Raw genomic sequence first — 19,254 nt, forward strand, 5'->3', positions numbered from 1 at the left:
TGATTTATAGATCTCCAACTTTTCCAAGTATTACTTTGCATGCTCCTTATTTAATGGGGTTTTCCTAAGTTTTTCCTCATTTCCCAGTTGTCAACATGCTTACTTAAATATTTTCATTCATTTAAATAGGAGTTGATTGTCTAGCACTCAGTTTATTTTTCTGAGGAGAGATATAAACTGATGAGGAAACATATTTTGCCTGGATTTTCAAAGCCTTTTAATATTTACAAAGCCTTTTAAGACATATTATAAAGAAAAAAATAATAAATAGAAGGTAAAAGAAAAAGTTCCATCAAGAATTAAAAAGATTAAAGGAATAAGACACAAATAGGTATAATAAATATATAGTTATTTCTCCAAATGAAAAGAAAAGGTTAAATGCATGCACCAAGACCAGTGTTGGTCAATATTACATATAGCGTATATGGAGAATACCAAATGAACCTGAAAATACAAGATGTAGCATAATTGTTATGCGTTCGGAATAAGTGCATTATTGACATATGATGTAAACAGGAGCGAGTCATGCAGGTCATTCCAAAAGAGTACTAACGAACAGATGCATTCTTTATATGCTACACCTGTTTCAGAAAACAAAAGGGACATTTCTTTTGTGTGGTAATAGACAAGGACCCAGGTATGCCAAAGAAAGGTATAGAAAACCTGATCAGCAAAAACAAACTCAAAAGAGCTAGTGTGTGTTTTTGCCTTTTTTAAAATGTGTATTTATTTTATTTCCATATGCTATCAAAACTGAGAAAAAGATGGGAAACATACATACCTCTGATAAAAACGTCTGGGCAGATTTCTGTGCTCCTACATGGAGCAGATATTCATATACGTACAGCGCTAACCTGAAATGAATAAACAAAAAGGCATTCAATATAGAAAATGTGTTCGCTGATTTTTTAAAATGTTCTCAGCAGTTAACAGATTGAACTATGTAGTACTTGAATACCAAAAAATGTGTTCTAAAAGTGTCAGATCTACTATTACCTAAAGCAGGGGTCAGCAATGTTTTTGGGCAGAGCACCAAAAACACCTGCGACCTTGACTTGTAAGTTGTAGGCATGCCAGGACGGATGGCAAGGGAGCCATGAGGGGCCCAACCGTTGTTGTGGAAGCACAACCCTGGCCCCTTCCCCACCATCCACCCCAAGGTAAGTGTGCCAAGTAAAATGCCTTTGCATGCCACTCTCTGGCACCTGTGTCAGGGGCTGCCTACCCCTGAACTGAAGTCTGAACTTTTAAACAAGAATGTGTAGGTCAATTTTAGAGCTGTTGAAATAGTAGTTAACACAGTATTATTACGACTCAAATTACTTTATGCTCAGTAAGAACACAATATTTCAGTTAATTCTACTGTATATTTACCCAGACCAAACCAAATAATACACCATATGAATAAATTATAGCAATGCTGTGGGTTTTTTACAAAGCAAACTGCTTACTTTTGGAAGGTGCTGAACTGTTTACATCAGTGTCTCCCAAACTTTGGTACCTAGGGCATGCTTTTTTCTGGATTAAAAATTGGCTGCACACATCACTTTTACACCCAAAAGGGTTATGGGGGAGAGAAGGGGGGAGGAGAGTGTGTGTGTGTGTGTGTGTGTGTGTGTGTGTGTGTGTGTGTGTGTGTGTGTGTGTGTGCATACATGTGCATATTCATACACGCACACTTTTAAAAAATATAGTGTATTCTACTCTCATGCCAGAGGAAACCATGCCGGTGCTGAGTTGCAGTTACAAAAATTGCTCCAGAATTTTTCTGAAGTTTGCAGCTGAAAATCACTGAACCAGGTCTAAATTCAGAAAAGACCTGGAGGGGGGCCTTAAGGCTAAAAAAGTTGAAAATCACTCATGCATCCCCTCCTGCCAGCCCCAAGAGCAAATGAGGAGTAGAGGTGATGAACCAGACTGCAAAGCACGATTCCGTCTATACATCTGCCCACTCACCTGTTCACAGCAGAGCATGCTGCTGGGAGCTGGGGAAGGATGGCACAGGGGCTGCCTGTGGCAGGGAAGGGCAGGGGAGAGGCAGCAGCAATGGTGGCAGTTCCCAGAGGAGTAGCAACAGTTCCCACTGGGGTAGCTGTGGTAGGCACAGGGTGCTGGACAGGGGAGGAGGGCATTCACCTCCTCACACAGGAGGATCTCACAGCATACTTCTATCACTGTTGCAGCACACTATTGCACCATGGCACACCCTTTGAGAATCACTAGTTTGCACCTTTGACCAATAGCTTAAGTTTACTCACAGAGCACGTAAACCTCAGTCAAGCACTGAACTCAATCCTGCATCAACTTCTGTTGTGGTTGCATCACCATTAGATAAAAATATGAATAACTCTTAAAGCCCACTCAGTCCCTTGTCTTTCTCAGAGTGGCAATAAGGTGAGACCAAATTGAACTCCATAGTGAAAGTCAAACAGCAGCCATACACATCCTAGATTACATCAGTGGGGCTTTATGCAGGGTTTACTGCAGATAGGAATATAGTCAATGAACGTCTGTCCACTAACACTTAGGGCAAAAACACCATCTCTCATAGACTAACATCTGCTAATCCCCAATTATCCAAACTGGATTAAAATTATTGACCTGGAGATGAAAGCTTTTTATCTCACGACAAACTCTCTAAGAAGCCAATTCCAGCAGCACCTTCTCTTCTAGATGAAGATCTGTTACAGATTCATTCCAATTCTCAAGAATGTACACCTCTCCTAAAAACACTGTTCTGTACAGAACATGTACATGCAACACATCTGCCAAAAAGCTGAAGCCTGATTATATGCAGTCTTATGGATGTATTCCTAAAAAAAAAGTTTTGTTTTAAAAAATCTCTATATATGAAGTCAATGGTGTTAATAAAAATTAATCTAGAAGGCAGAAAAGTCTACAGCTTCCCTCTACCTTTCAGAAGATGTAATAGGATGACTTCAGATACAAGTGGGATGGGGCCACAGGAGGACACAAGGACACCTCCCAGCCAAAGCAGGTGACGAGCACAGGAGGTACCCAGGTAAGTGACAAGTGTCCAGATAGTCCTAGGAATCAGGCGGGGGGGATGCACCAAGAGAAGGCCTTAAATGCCTTTACACTAATGCTCAAAGTATGGGGAATAAACAGGAGGAACCTGCCCTCCGGATAGCTAGTACAAAACCAGACATAGTAGGGCTCACTGAAACCTGGTGGGATTCAACCCATGATCGGGCGGTAAACATTATGGGCTACAGACTATACAGGAGGGACAGAACAGGGAGGAAAGGCAGGGGTGTGGCGCTCTACATCAAAGAGCAATACATGTCCTCAACTAACAGGATGGGGTCAGAGGAGGGGAAGGCTGAAGTGCTCTGGGTCAACAAGGGGGTCGCGGGACTTAACGGTGGGTGTCTATTACAGACCACCCAACCAGGGGGAAGTGCTGGACCAGGAATTCTTGCGGAGGCAGTTAAGTCAAGGGATGTGGTCGTCATGGGTGATCTAAACTACCTGGACATTTGCTGGGAGAAGCAGTCAGCCAGGTCTGACCGCTCACGTAGGTTTCTTGTTGGGATACAAGACCTCTACCTAACCCAGGAGGTGCACAGTCCCACCAGAGGGAATGCCCTGCTGGACCTGGTCCTGGCCACAGGTGATGACCTGGTGAGGGGACTGTAGGCCCTCGACCACCTGGGCGATAGCAATCATCACCTACTGGAATTCACCATCCAGTGCCTTATGTCAAGGGCCTGCAGCAAGGCAGCAGCCCTTGACTTCAGAAGGGCCGACTTCAATGAGTTAAGGAGATTGGTAGGAGAGGCACTGCAGTTCTGGAGAGTAGGGGAACTAGGTGTCCAGGATGAGTGGTCGTTCCTTAAGGAGACGATCCTCCGAGCCCAAGGGGTGACAGTCCCAACGCGAGTCAAAGGGGGCAAGAGTGCTCAAAAGCCCCCTTGGCTCACCAAAGGCATTCAGGAATGTCTGAAGGCCAAAAAGGAGGCGCACATCTAGTGGAAGGGGGTGGGCTATCATCAGAGGATTATACCTCCATAGCAAGAGTATGTAGGGAGGCTATTAGGAAGGCTAAGGTGGAGATGGAACTAGGGCTAGCAACAAGGATCAAGGACAACAAAAAGTCCTTTTTTAAATACATAGGGAGCAAAAAGAAGGCACCAGGCAACATGGGGCCCCTGCAGGATACACTTGGCAATCTGGTGGTTGCACCAGATGAAAAAGCAGACCATTTAAACAAATTCTTTGCCTCCATTTTTCTGAGTAGGGACCGGGACGTCTCCCCCACCGGGATACAGAGTGGACTCAGGAGTGACTCCGCTAGGCCTAGGGTCAGGGAGGACCAAGTTAGGGAACTTCTGGAGGGGCTGGACATATTCAAATCAGCAGGTCCAGATGTTCTCCACCCCAGGATGCTGAGGGAATTGGCAGGGGTCATCGCAGGGCCCCTGGCACAGCTTTACGAGCACTCATGGTGCTCTGGCCAGGTGCCAGAAGACTGGAAGAAGGCCAATGTGGTCCCCATTTTCAAAAAAGGGAGGAGGGAGGACCCAGGCGATTATAGGCCCGTTAGTCTTACTTCGGTCCTGGGGAAACTCTTTGAAAAAATTATCCAGAAGCACATCTGGGAGGGACCAGCAGAGGGGAGGATGCTCAAAGGCAACCAGCATGGGTTCATTAAGGGCAAGTCCTGTCAGACCAGCCTGACAGCCTTCTATGATCAGGTCACAAAATCATCGGACGCAGGTGTCACGGTAAATGTAGTCTTTCTGGACTTCAGGAAGGTCTTTGACACTGTCTCCCTCCTCATTCTCATTAAAAAGTTAGGTGACTGTGGCACTGATGCCTACACAGTCAGATGGGTCACAAATTGGCTAGGGGGCTGCACCCAGAGAGTGGTGGTGGATGGGTCATATTTGACCTGGAGGGAGGTGGGCAATGGAGTCCCCCAGGGCTTGGTCCTTGGGTCTGTACTGTTCAATTTCTTTATCAGTCACTTGGATGAGGGGGTGAAAAGCACCCTGTTCAAATTCGCTGATGACACTAAGATTTAGGGCGAGGTGGACAAGCTAGAAGGGAGGGACAGGCTACAACTGGACCTGGACAGGTTACAGGGGTGGGCAATTTGTGAATAGGATGGGATTCAATATTGACAAGTGCAGGGTAGTGCACTTGGGCAGGAAGAACCAGCAGCATACCTATAGGCTGGGGAACTCCATTCTTGAAAGCATAGTGGCAGAAAGAGATCCTAGAGTCATTATCGATTCCAAAATGAACATGGGCCGCCAATGTGAGGACGCAGTCAGCAAGGCTAACCTCACCTTGTCATGTATCCACAGGTCCATCACAAGCAGGTCCAAGGAGGTGATCCTCCCCCTCTATGCGACATTGGTCAGGCCACAGTTGGAGTACTGTGTCCAGTTCTGGGCGCTGCACTTCAGGAGGGATGAGGCCAGCATTGGGAGGGTCCAGAGGAGGGCCACTCGCATGATTGGGGGCAGCAGGGCAGGCCCTACGAGGAGAGGCTAAGGGACCTGAACCTGTTCAGCCTTCACAAGAGAAGGCTGAGAGGGGATCTAGTGGCCGTCTATAAATTTAACAGGGGGGACCAGAGGGGATTGGGTAAAACCCTGTTCCCCCAAGCACCTCCCGGAGTAACAAGGAATAATGGCCACAAGCTGATTGAGAGGAGGTTCAGCTAGACATCAGGAGGCACTACTTCACAGTCAGGGTGGCCAGGATCTGGAAACAGCTTCCAAGGGAAGTGGTGCTGGCTCCTACCTTAGGGGTCTTTAAAAGTAGGCCTGATAACTACATAGCTGGGGTCATTTGAGCTTAAACTTAGTAGGGGTCAAAAGAGCCCTGTATTCATTCCTGCCCAGGGCAGGGGGTCGGACTAGATGATCTGCTCAGGTCCCTTCCGACCCTACTTCTATGAATCTATTTAGTAATAATAGGAAATGGTTCTGACAGATCATTACAATAATTATGGTCTAAGATGCAGATAGCAGGCATGTTTGATAACCACAAAATTGCCTGACATGATAGTTAATCCTTCTAGCCAAGGGGTTGAAAATCTAGGGTCCACAGCTTGGACCTGACCTGGCCCATAAAAATATTAGATCCAGCTCATGGCAAATCAGAGAGTTGGTAGCATTCCACTGCCAGAGCAGCAGGCATCCCCAGGGTCCTATTCCCTGCCATGTCCAGTTTATTCCCTCCACTGCTGCTGGTGCAGGAGAGCAGGTATCACCAGGGTCTTATTGTCTCCCTCATTCCATTTGCCCTCCACAGCATTGGCTAATTGCCAGAAGGTGCAGAAATTTGCAGTTTGTGAGAGGGGCTGGGGTGCTAGCCATGGCCCATTACAGCCCAAAGTTGCCAATCCCTGTCCTAACCAACCTCGGATGCTCTTAATAATGTGCTCTTAACAGGTTCATTGCTGATTAGGTCTTATCAATTTTTATTAGAGGAGGAAGGGTCTGAATAATAAGATTAGGAACCGTAAGGTGTGTAGAAAATTGAGCACATGCTGAATGCAGGCTCCGAGTAACACAGTAACAAGCCTTTCTGAGATGAGAACAGCTGAGCATGTGCTGAATGCTTAATTTGGCTTAAGCAGTGCCTCTTACATTGAAAACAAGAAGATCTGGCAAACGGCACTAGCACTAGCCATTTGCTTGACTTAAAGGGCTGCATGTGTTACCCACAGGCATCTGAAGTGGCTTTTACTGTAATAAATAATCCATTACACATAAATATCTAAAATACAGGTGAGAAGTATGGTAGTAATTATTTTTCATGGTTGTTCACACTTTGTGTACTCAGCATGCTTCACCATATCTCCAGATCTGTAAACCAGACAGAGACTTCATTTCTCCAAATATCAAAAACATGACATACCCTTTAATTTAATAAAGCATCTGACTCTTTTAAAATCTTAGCCTTGAAAGTGTGGTAATACATTTTGGTTTTGTTTTTTTAATTGAAGAAACATGTATTTTAAAAATGCTTTTACTGTCTTGCAGTAAACCTATTTTGATTAACATGACTCTCATAACACTCTAAGAAGAAAGCTTTATAAACATTCAAATGGTCTACTAGACTATTAGCTACTCAAATATTAAGGAAGCTCATAAGATACTATGATGATGGAGCCCATTACTAGTGTCTGCAGTTTCTCATCCCAAAGATACAGATTGAAGCTGTCAACAAAAAGCTGATAGTTGTAAGAGTAGCCAAGTTCTAACACTGGAGAGATGCAAAAGGAAAAAAAGAAATCTACATAAAAATAATGAGATTAATTGTTGGACACCTAAAACAACTCTAAAACATCCCTTCATTAGTTCTGAAATATAAAAATTATTTTGTTGTTATTATTAAAATTTGATTTTAAAACACGAGACTTGTTCGTATCAAGTCTACAGCCTAAATGTAAAAGGATCCTTTGTCTCACTGCAAAAGAAAATGGGAAATCAGAAGAACCATAAGTTTATTACATATATACCTAAATTTTAAGTCAGCCAACTAACAAAAGAATCAGCAAATACTGCACTATAATATGTAACCTTCAGTATAGTCTCTTATCATCTAAAAAGATTAGCACATTTAATCTAAATACTCCAGGATAACACTCAATTGGAGCTGCAGTAGCAGGCGCACAACCCTCTGCCCTGTATGCTTCTCACTGACAACCCAAGGCTTTAATTTAACAGTTAATCCAAACAAAAAGGCCAGCCATAAAAGCTCAGCCTGAATACAATGAATATCCAAACAAAAAGGACAGCCATAAAAGCTCAGCCTGAATACAATGAATGTATTCTGCAAATTAGAATAGCAGATTTATATTATAATTCCACAGACTTTCTGCAGTCTACTATTATTTTCTGGTTTAAATACAACTAAGTAGTAACTGAAAAGAAAATGTGGAATGCACAAATATACCTTGCCTATTTGAAAAAACAGGTTTAGATTTGGAAGTAATGAAGGATAAAATATCCCTGGTCTTAAACCGTCAAGATAATCCTAGTGGGAAAATGAGGATAGGGCCATACTGACTGAGTGACTGCATCATTTCTCTGGTAGAAAAGTGTAGGACCACATCATGGAGACAACTTCCCTAAACAGATGTCAAAAAGAGGAAAAGTATAAACTAATTTGATTGGTTCTTATTTGTACTCATACCTAATTATTATTCTGTCAGGAAGTCTTTAGGGGAGTTAACAACATTATAGGTTCATTTAGAAATAAACGTATTTGCCTCAGAGATAAAAAGAAAGATACTATTGTTTATTGCATTAGCCAGAGCAGAGAGATCAATGAAAATTGATGCTCCCAGGAAAGATAGTAAAGAAGGTGCAATACAGCACAACAAGGTGGATTAATGTATGTAATAACTACAACTATGTGTTAAAGAAAGACTAGACTAAGCCTATGTTAAAACTGGACATAATCCAAGTATATCAAATTTATAGACAGATATACCATATTTATTCAAATCTAAGATGAGTTTTTTTCCTCCCAATCAGCACAAGGGAGGAACCCCCTCATCTTAGATTTGCATTCAAAGCAGGGAGGAGGATCAGGTGGCTGCTGAGCCCAGTTCGGGATAAGAGTCAGATGCATGGCAGATTCCTGGCCCCCTCCACTTGCCCCCTGCATGTTCTGACCCCCTCCCGACCTCTTTTTCCCACTTACTGGCAGGAGCAACTCAGCTCCAGATCAGGCTGGATTTCCTTCTGGACACAGAACACATGGAAACTCTGTCCCCAGCCTGGCCAATCAGCAGCATCAACACTGCCGCATGGCTGACAGGGGCTGTGCTCCAGGGAGGAAATACCTGACAGAGGTAGAGACTGGGGGGAGTGGAGGGAGGAAGAGACAGGGACTGGGAGAGTAGAGGCAGGGAAGAAGCAGAGACTGGTGGGGATCAAAGGCAGAGACTAGAGACGGCAGAAGAAGCAGAGGCTGTGGAGAGCTGGGGGTAGGATAGGGCAGGGGGCAGGAAGGCTTCAGGGGGGAGAAGTAGAGGGAACAGAGGGCAAAGTAGACTGCTTGACTCTCCCCCCACCGAGCTACCCAACCTCCCCAGCCACTGCTTTCCCTGCTGTAGCAAGTCGGGGGGCGGGGGAGGGAGACAGATGAATTTAACACAACCCTCTGATAATTAGATTCTATTTCTTGGAAATTATAACAAATTTGTAATTTTTCCATATATAGAAACCAATTATTGGGGGGGCGGGTCGTCTTAAATTCAGGGTCATCTTAGATTCAAGTAAATAAGGTAAAATAATTAACTTTCTGTTCCAGTGCCAAGAAAGATCATAATGAGTTAACTCTTCCAGTAGAAGTGCTCAGGCACAAAGATATATTCACAAAGAATGTTGTTACTGATAACCTAGTGTAAGAAAGAAACTACCAAGGCCATGAGTTAAACCTTAAACTGTCATGCTCCTTTTCTTAGTGCTAGTAAGTTTATAAGTTGAAGAAGTATTATTAGTCAGCTAGCATTTACATCTAGTTTAAGATTTTCCGCAACAAAAACTTTAAAGTTTTACTCACATATAGTCTCAGTTATGATACACAGTTTCTCATGACTTTATTAATTTTAGAAACTAATGAGGAATTACACAATGGTGTCAAAGGTGTTTTGATGAACATATTCTACAAAGTTACAGTCTGGTTTTTCTGGCTACCCTGATTGCTTAAATTTTGCTAAGCTGGTATATTTTTCTGTCTGTTCTGGCTTTTCTTTTGAGAAGATATAACATATATAATATCCAAGCAGATTAAAAACCTGAAACACTACGTAAAGGGTTCCCAATTAGTCACCACCTAAAAATAACATTGGGAAACAAACAGTAATCATTCTAAACATACTGCAGGACTGACTTTTTAGATGTCTAGGGAAGAATACTGAAAAAATATGTTAGCTTAATGAAAACCTAGCAACTTATAGTACTATATTTACTTGATTCCAAGATTAAAATGTTCCAGATGATATGGGGAAAAAAGCCCTTTGTCTTGGAATCAAGTACAAGGTAGCGGGGAGGCAGGGGCAGGCAACTGCTTCAGGCCCAGCCCCAACTTGCCTCCCACCTGCTTCCCTTGCCTTCTCCCACCCCTGCAGCCTCTGCCCCTCCCCATGCACCCACTGCTTACTGTTACTCCAGCTCCAATCCTGTTCCAACCTGGAACTGCCCAGCCGGCAATAGCTGTGGTTGGTGTGTGACAGCTCCAGCTGCCACCGTTGCTACCAACTGAGTTGGGGCCAGAGCATGAATATGTATTGTGCCACAGGCTGGAGCAGGGCCAAAGCCTGTCAAAGCAAGGGTAAGCAAGGGTAAGCAGCTGAGGGCAGGCAGTGGGGGAGACAGTAGGAGAAAAGCAACAGTAGGGAAGGGGTACAAGACTGTATAGCGGGCAGTGGGGGAGCAGAGGCAGCAAAGGTTGCAGGGGTAAAAAAAAGCAGTGGGCAGAAATGGGGGGAAGGAGGTTGAAGCTGTGGGGGGTAGGCAGGGAGGGCAAGTGGTGGGGGAAACAGGTTGCAGGAAGCAGGGTGTAGGGGGGCAAGAGGCAGGGGTCAAGCTATTGGACCCTTCCCCCACTGTCTGCCCTCCTACCACCTGCTCTCCCCACCACTGCTTCCTTCACGGCCTCCCCCCCCTACCTACACCCTCCTGGTATTCAACCACCTTCCCCTACTGCCTCCTCCACTGCTTGTCCCCCTACTGTGTCCCCCTACACCTGCCACTTCTTTCCCCACTGCAGCAGTGACAGGGACAAATTTAAGATGACTTATCATTTTTCCATGTCTAGAATCTAATTATTTTAAGATCATTCTAAATTCAGGGCCATCTTGGATTTGGGTAAATATGGTAGGTCTATTGATTAAAATAATATAGTGAACTCCTTCCCCTTCAAATCAAGGGACAGGAATACATCTAATTTTAGATTAAAAGATTACATGAAAATCTGAAAAATCAAGGCTCTTTCTGACTCTAAAGAAGCCTAAAATCCACACTAGGATTGGAAAATGCACATCCTTCAGCGCCAATGCACTGTCAGTTAGCTCTGGAACAAACACACACTGGTAAAATGAAGATTGGGGCAAAGGCTCAAATTCATGTTAGATAGCCTGTGTTGAAAGAATTTATTCAGAAAATAAAAAGCAGTATGCCCTCAATAGCTGCAAATTATATCTTGTTCTCTCTTGCAACAAACAGTTGGCATTTTAAGAGGTAGCACCTTTGTTTACCTGCAAAGAGAGATTTACTCAAATTTAAACTCTTTGGGGATGTCTCCAGACAAGTGCGCACATACAGTTTAAGGAGACTCAAAGCTGAGTTGCCACAAACCACACATGGTGCCCATGCACCCACTTGCCTTGCTGCTAATTTGCAGTGTGGCGCCAAAATTTGATGCTAGAAAATCCTGATATCAAAAAAAGCCAGAGAAAAAGGTGGCACGGTCACATAGCAGCAGTGTTCACCTCCAGAAACAGAGCCTGGCCAGCCAGAGCCATGGTCTGGCTGCCAGCCAGGCTCTGAGTAGCCAACTTGGCGCTACTGCTGCCCTAGGAGGCCCCCTGGATCCTAGGTAAGGCAGCTGGGGCCAGCACAGGTGATGGCCCCATCCTCGCCTACCCCACCTGGGACAATTTGCTACACACTGGAGCACATGTGCAAGGGCATGCCCTGGGGCACAAAACAGCTGCACAAATATGTGCTGCAGGAAATAGGTGCCCCTGAATCTGCACACTCATCTGGATGTGCCCTTTGGGCCCATCTTAAAGGTAGCAAATAGGTAATGCCACTACTAACTATAATGTTAAAACAGGCAACAGAACCAGAAAATCTGCAAATCCTATTGTTCAATGTAATTCAAGGGTTGGACTCACAAGACCCATTAACAAAAAGTCATATTCCATTTTTTTTAAACCGACTGACAAAACAGTTTTGGGCAGGTGATCTATTATGATGTGGTGGATTTGAGAAAAAAACAAGTGAAATTCTGTACAACCGTGTCATAATTAAACAATATGGTTTAACTGAATATACTTATACATAATCATAATCTACATGGTTATAAATTCTGTAAATGTGGCAGAATCAAAACCTCCAGTTCCTGATACTCAGCAACATATGAGTGATATTCCATAAACTCTACTTTACTTATCTTTGGTATCTTCAACATCTAGAGTTACATTATTGCTGTGAAAGGACACTGTTGTTCTTTTACATAAAATCTACTACAATGAATTTGTGTGATCACAAGCAGCTGTCAGTTTATGCCTTAGTGCTAGTAGATTTGTAAATCCATTGCCAGCCATAGGCACTATGCTGTGAAAGTCTGATACAGGGCATAAAAAGCCAGAACATCTAAACCGTAAATATCAGAGAAACTAAAGTTTCAATTTGGGGATTTTTAATTTTTTTATAACAAATTCCTTACTCAAGGGAAGTTCTTTGTAAGAAAATAACCCACCACGATTTTAATATTTATTAAACAACAATAATAAAGAGAAAAATGAAAACAATCCATAGTAGAAGTGGTAGCCTTAGAAATCTGGGAATAATTATTTGGCCAAGAAAAATATAGAAGCAGTTCAGTTAAGCAGTTGTTAACTGCACCTTTATAAGTATTAAACTATTTTTGTTTGATCTATCAAAAGAATAGCACTCATTTTAGAGATAAGTTTTGACTGGGCACATCTACATGTGCAATTAGTGTGGAATAGACTATACTCCAGCTCAAACTGAGCCAAGGTAAACTAATCTGATGTCACTGTCTACATGTGAATTTATGCACAGTAATTTACTATGCTGCCAGATACCACTTGTATCTGATGGGACTATCCAGCAGCACAGTAAATTAGTCTACTGCACCCGAATTGCTGTGCGTGTGTAGACAGTGATGCTTTACTGGGCATGTCTACATGTTCATTAATGCGTCATAGTTATGGCACATTAAGCTTAGTACTTGCATAACCAAGTACTAAATCAATGCACAGTAGTGCTGGCTCATGGGGTTTTACAGATGCTAACTGTACAGTAGCCTAATACTACTGCACAGTAGCAGATTAGCATGGATTTTGCCTGGCATGCTATTGCACAGTGTTTTTAAGTTACTGCGCAGTTAGCATCTCATGTAGACGCACCCACTGGGCACATCCAGATGAGTGCACACGTCTCTTATGGTGTCTCAAACCAGTTTGAGATGCCGCAAGAGGCATGCTGACAACGAAAAAATGTTCCCTGAGCTGCATATATTTGCAGCATGGGTTCTAAATTTGATACCTGGATTTCCAGGTATAAAAAAACCAAACAAAACACCCCGGAAAAAAGTGGAGCAGGGCACGGTTCCGCAGTGTACCCTGAGGCAAGCCAGGGCTCAGACCTCCAGAAACACTCTGGCATCTGGGCAGAGCGTTTCTATGGTGCTCCTGCTGCCCTAGCATGCCGTGTTTTCATGTGGGGGGGCAAGCAGGAGCAGTACAAAGCGGCATGACCCGGGTGCTGTCCCTGGTAAGTAGGGACTGGGGGTGGGAGGGATTGTGGGTGTGGGGGGGTAGGACTGTGGATGTGTGGGGGGGACTGTGGCTGTGGCAGGGTTGTGTGAGGGGGGGGGGCCTGGTCTAGAGTGTGGGTCCCTTGCAGGGCCCACAGCACCCCCTGCAGCAGCAGTGGCCATTAGGCCCTCAGGGCCCACTGCATCCAGAGCCCCCAGTGGCGCAGCTAAGCCCTGGCCACCTCAGACCCAGCACTGCCTGTGCCTCTTGTTATGGGTCCAGTCTGGCACAGCACGGTGTGGTACAGAACCATGTGCTTTCAGGGAGCACCAGGCCTGCTTGGGCTGTCACTTGGGGCCTGATGCCATTCACAGGGACCACGTATCGTGCCAAGCTGCATCCTGCCTCCATGGAACCCGCCTGACCCAATGGTATGCGGGGTTCGTAGAGGCAGGACCCAACCCCAGCGTGACATGGTCACTGTGAGCAGCACTGGGCTGGACCCACAACAAGTGGCACAGGCAGCTCTGGGTCTAAGGTGCCAGGGCCTCACTGCGCCGCTAGGGGCTCTGGCTGCATTGGGCCCTGAGGGCCTGATGGCTGCTGCTGCTGTGGGGTGGGCTGTGGCTCCATGCAGAGGAGGCTGTGGCCCCTGTGGGAGGCATATATGGCCCCTGTGGGGGGGGGTGCTGTGGCCCCAGCAGGGGGAACTGTGGCCCCTGTGGGGGGAGGGCTGTGGCCCCTGCGGGGGGAAGCTATGGGCCCTGTGTGTGGGGGGCTGTCTGTGAGTTGTGTGGGGGGCTGCACCCTGAAGGAGGCAAGGGACCCACCCCTCCTAAGCAGCCCCCCCCACAGCCGCCCACGCCCACAGTCCCACCACAACCCACTCACAAACCCCAAACATCCAAGACACACCCAGCCCTGTGCGTCAGGAGTGAGGGGACTGGGGCGGGGGCAGGCTGTGGGTTGAGAGTAAGAGGCAGAGGCAGGGGCAGGGAACTGGCATATCAGTGCTGCTCAGCGCTGCACATCCTGGTGAGCAAAGTGGGTAGAGGCAGCTCTGATTTTTCTATGACAAAAAGCCCAAAGTAAATGACAAAGTGTACAGATATTTTGAATTCATTTTATTATGATGGCAGAGGCACTGTTAAGCTTCCAAGTTGCTTTAAACTAGTAAATATATCAATAAAACATTGCCCAACTGATCTCTGTATATGTAGCAGCATTTCATTTTAATAGTGGATGAACACTATTTTAGGTATTTTAATGAGAGAATTTGAGTTTCTTATCAAAGAATTTGCAATTTTTAAACAAGGAACACTAGAATCTCTGCTGGTGAGGCAAGTGGTGAGACCCGAGCAGAGAAGTTTGTCCAGGGCCAGCATTGGGGACCCAGCTGGAGGGCAGATAAGGTGGCTGACCTCTTGGCCATTTGGGGACAAAAGTACATGCTTTGACAGTTCAAAGAGGGCCCCTACAAGGAGCACATCTTCTGGGTGATAGCTGCCCAGATGGCATAGCAGGGACACCCCATCCGGGTCTGGCAGGGGTGCAGCCGTGGGGCCACAAGCCCAAGGGGGGTGGATGTTGTTGCAGCTGGCAGCAGGTCACAGCCAGGCAGCAGCCCCCTTTGCCAGACTACTGCAGTAGGTAGAAGGTGCAGGGGCCACTCCAGGTTAGGGCTGCTTCAGCAGTCCAGCTGGCACAAAGGGTAGTGTCCCCAGATACCAACTGGCTGGGCCTGCCATGCTCCTGAGGGCAAGTAGCCCTGAGCTGCTCACCAAGACAGGTTTTTATACTGCTGGGGTCAGCACAGGGCAGGTTTCTATACCACTGGGGCCAGCACATGTGCTGGCCCCAGCCCCTAGCTCCCCTGGCCACAGATCTGGGAAGAGCTGGGCAGGGTCATTTTGCCCCAAGTGGCACAACCTGCCCCACATCAAAGTGCATATCCAGGCACATGTACTAAGGCAAAACTTCCTGGCACAAATTTGGGGCCCTCTTATTTGAGTGGCTGCACACGCACATGCCTGCATGTGTGGATGCATCCACTGTGTAGCAAATTAGTCTGCTGCACAGTAAAGCATCTTGTGTAGATGCACCCAACGTGTAACAATTATTCCATTTCAAGTACTTATTTCTATGTAAAGTCTCAACCTAAAAGACAGACTTACTCTCTAAAACAGGAGATTAAGCATTGGGGCAATATTTAAAATATGATAATAAAAAAAACCAGAAAAAAAGTTTTCATCTTTGAAGCTTCCTGAAAGTTTTTTAGCATACTTACTCAAACTCACTTTGTTAGCTTTCAAAGTTGACCTAAGTCCCTTTTGGTAATAGTAGTAAATAGTTTATAGTCAGTGTGGAAAAGACTTACTAGAAGAGACAGGTAGGTGGTGGGACACCACATCAGAAGCCGATTGCAGCAAAAGTGAAACCACAGCGGCCGGAGCCACTGTGGGAAAAGATCAAAAGAAAAATACGCAGCTGAGCCGAGAGGAGCCAGGAACAGCTCCCACATCCCCATGGGCACACTTTATAAAAGCATGCCGGGGCTGACTGGTTGGCCAGACTCCCGGAGCTGGGATAAAGGACCTGGCAGAAAACAAGCCCCGGGGGACCGGAAGCGTAGTCCCAACCATCCCAGAGGGGCCAGAGCTTTTGAGCAGTCCCAGTGAGGGGACCTGGTGGGTACCCCAGAAAGGGGTCACAGCAAGAGTGCAGGGCCAGAGAGGGCCCAAGGATCTATTCACAGGGTCATCGTGGACTGAGGAAGTAGACAGCAGCGACTGGAGTACAGCAGGACCCAGCAGGGCCAGGATTTGGACACAACAGACGGACAGCAGGTACCAAACCCAGTGAAGAGTCGATGCACTGGGGGACGGAATGGTGCTGAGAGCAGACGCCGTGTAAGCAGAGAGAAGGGAGGGGCTGTAGGAGACGCTCGGCATAGAAGTATTACCATTAGCCTGCAGCCAAAGATCCCAAGAGACCAAGCGCTGAGAAGGTTCAGAACATCAACCTCGACGACACAGGTGACAACATCAAGGTTGGCATTAGGTGGGGTGTAGGGGAGGCGGAGCCCCACAAAGAAGGAACAGCGGGAACGACCAAGGGAAGGCACCAGGGGAGGCGGGACTAAACATTGTCCTCCCAATCCAAATATAACTATCATCAAAGATGTGGCAGGCGAGGCCCCTGGGGAACCAACCCAAAGTCACCCCAATAACCAGGCTGTTCAGCCCAAGGCGCCACAGCGAGGTTCGAGAAGAACCCACACTCATGATGCTCAGGGGAAAGACACGGGAGATTATAGTCAGTTTCAGCAAACACTGATCTCTCATAAATAAAGACATGAAACTTTTTACACCCACCTACTGACACCAAAGCTGCTTTCTCTATTTGAACATACTGACACTCATTTTTGTTAGTGCCTGTAATTCATAAATCACTGCTCTGTTTAGAATGTATTGTTGTCAAACATTTACATCAATACCAATCTTGAAGGCATCCATGGATAATTTTGCTTTGTGCTAATTATTATACAACTAGGTTGAAGAATTAACTTCATCCACCTTCTTAAACAGTAATAATGTCTAACACCCGCTGTCTATTGGGCATCTCTGTATAGTAGCACTCTCAGAATACTGATCTCAGCAATCTCCTATATAGTTTAGCATTTTCAGGAATTTTTGTACCCTTTCTGATTTTTCATGGCAGGCATATTTTTGGTGGCTTTAACTTAACTATGATGTATATGCATACCTTGCTGCATTACATACTGTCCAAAGTACATTCTTTCCCTTACATGGAATTTCAATTTTTGTTCAACTGCCCGTAGCTGGCAGGTTTTGCTCTTTCTAGAGCTGCAGAAAGGCTCTAATCATTCTGTTTTGTAAGGCCAAAATGTCATTTATGTACACTTTATTACCCTTTATACTGAGGTAGTCCAACTGGCTTAATTTGTGGCCTGTGGGCTCCCACTGTCCTTACATGTTTGGCTTACCACACTTTCTTCCACAGGTCCAGGTATCACTCCCCCCAGCTGTCGTTGCATCCATCAACTGCCTGCTCTTGCTCCTGCTGCCATCACCACTTCACTTCCACCTGAGTTGCTGGGGTCTTTGCCCTCACCCCCTTCCTGTTGCCATTCCGAGGGCAGAGTGGCACAACTGGGCAGAAGAGGCAGCAATGGACCCATGTGGTCCACAGCTGTCCAAAAGCTGTAGAGTCCAGCTTTGTTCTATCAAAAGTGTGATATGTTTTCCTGTGAAACACGTGGCTACCAACACAACATAAACAGTCTTTGAAAACAGTATTTCCCCAAATGGGTATTGGAAATGACTGTGAGTGCTGTTTCTATGAGAGCAACTACCATAATCTTGTTGACTGATCCACTGTTGAAAAATATTAAGCATCATCCGTAACCCATTTTTTCCTTGTAGGTAATAAAAAAAGGTCCTTTTCTAAATGCTTGTTGAATTCCTGTGGGTATACATTTCTTACTTCATTCTGATTTTGAGGTTCATGTCTTTTCTCTAAGATTTCTTTTAATAGGGTTCTGAATGCTCAAATCATATCTATAGTGGCCTTAAGTATCATTCTGGACTCAGTGGTTATGTCTACATGAGATGCTATTGCACACTGGTTAATGTGCAGTAGTGCTGGTGAATGTCTTAAGTGATACTGCTGCGCAGTAGCCTAATAATACTGCACAGTAGTGTATTAGCACTGTCTATGTAGTGACACTCTACAGTGCAGAATTATTTGGCTATTGCACAGTCAACACCTCATGTAGTTGTGCCCAATGACATATCATAGTATCATAGTAGCTAGGGGCAAGAGGGACCTGATCAGATCATCTAGCTTGACCCCCTGCCACAGGCAGGAATGAATGCTGGGTTCACAAGACCCCAGACAGGTGATCATCTAACCTCTTTCTGAATTTGCCCAAGGTAGGGGCGAGGACCACTTCCCTAAGAAGTTGGTTCCAGATTCTGGCCACCTATGTTGGTTGACAAATTCTAAATACCTTATCGAGGGAAGTAGCAGTCTCTCTTAAAACTTGTGTTTTGTTTTGTTTTTATCAGAGACTCTGTTAGCCCTCCAAAATTGAAAGACTGTCTTTTCAGCCTTAGATTAATCACAATTCTTCTATACCTTCACTTTCCATTTGTACTGTCAGGTTGCAAACTTCTCTCATTTTATATTTGGATGGAGCTCCATACTTTCCCTATTTTTGTAATAATGTGTTGAAAGTTAGCCTTGGGTGCCTGAGATAACTGGAAACTGTTAAACAGCATGTGCATCAAAATCTACCAGTGTCAGAAATAAAACTACCTTCTAAGTGGGCACATCTACATGAGATGCTAACTGCAGCAGCATAACTAAAAAGACATTTGCCAGCACTACTGCAGAGTAACTCCAGTTACTGAGCGTTTATTTAGTACTTGGTCAAGTACTAAATAAATGTACAGTAACCACTGTGCAGAAGTGTCTCGTGTAGGCATGCTTATTGTTGATCTTTTCTCTGGTACCCACAGCTTGCAAATAAAGAGTAAAGCACTATTTGAAAATCTCCTAATTGCCTTTCACACTTCCAGAGAGTATCAACTGAAGTTTACCTTTTGGCTGCTCTATTCTTTCATTCTGTTATTTTCTTTCACATATTTTTATTTCTAGTATTCTGCTGTTCAAAAAACTTGAAAGTGCTTCTCCTTATTCATGCCTGATAATCCCATGAATCAGGG

General features: G+C 45.1%; 1 protein-coding gene across 1 annotated transcript in view; it reads right to left on the reverse strand.

Moving 5' to 3' along the window:
• SSBP2 (single stranded DNA binding protein 2) overlaps positions 1–854 on the reverse strand; it is a gene marked incomplete at its 5' end in the record, with an annotated part of 243,120 nt that extends 242,266 nt beyond the window's left edge. Inside the window, one exon of the mRNA XM_025193504.1 lies at positions 782–854. Within this exon, the coding sequence (XP_025049289.1) occupies positions 782–854 (73 nt within the window). The remainder of the gene's footprint in view (positions 1–781) is intronic.
• Positions 855–19,254: the final 18,400 nt, after the last annotated feature.

Source organism: Alligator sinensis, unplaced genomic scaffold (assembly GCF_000455745.1).
Source record: "Alligator sinensis unplaced genomic scaffold, ASM45574v1 scaffold1491_1, whole genome shotgun sequence".
NCBI lineage: Eukaryota > Metazoa > Chordata > Crocodylia > Alligatoridae > Alligator > Alligator sinensis.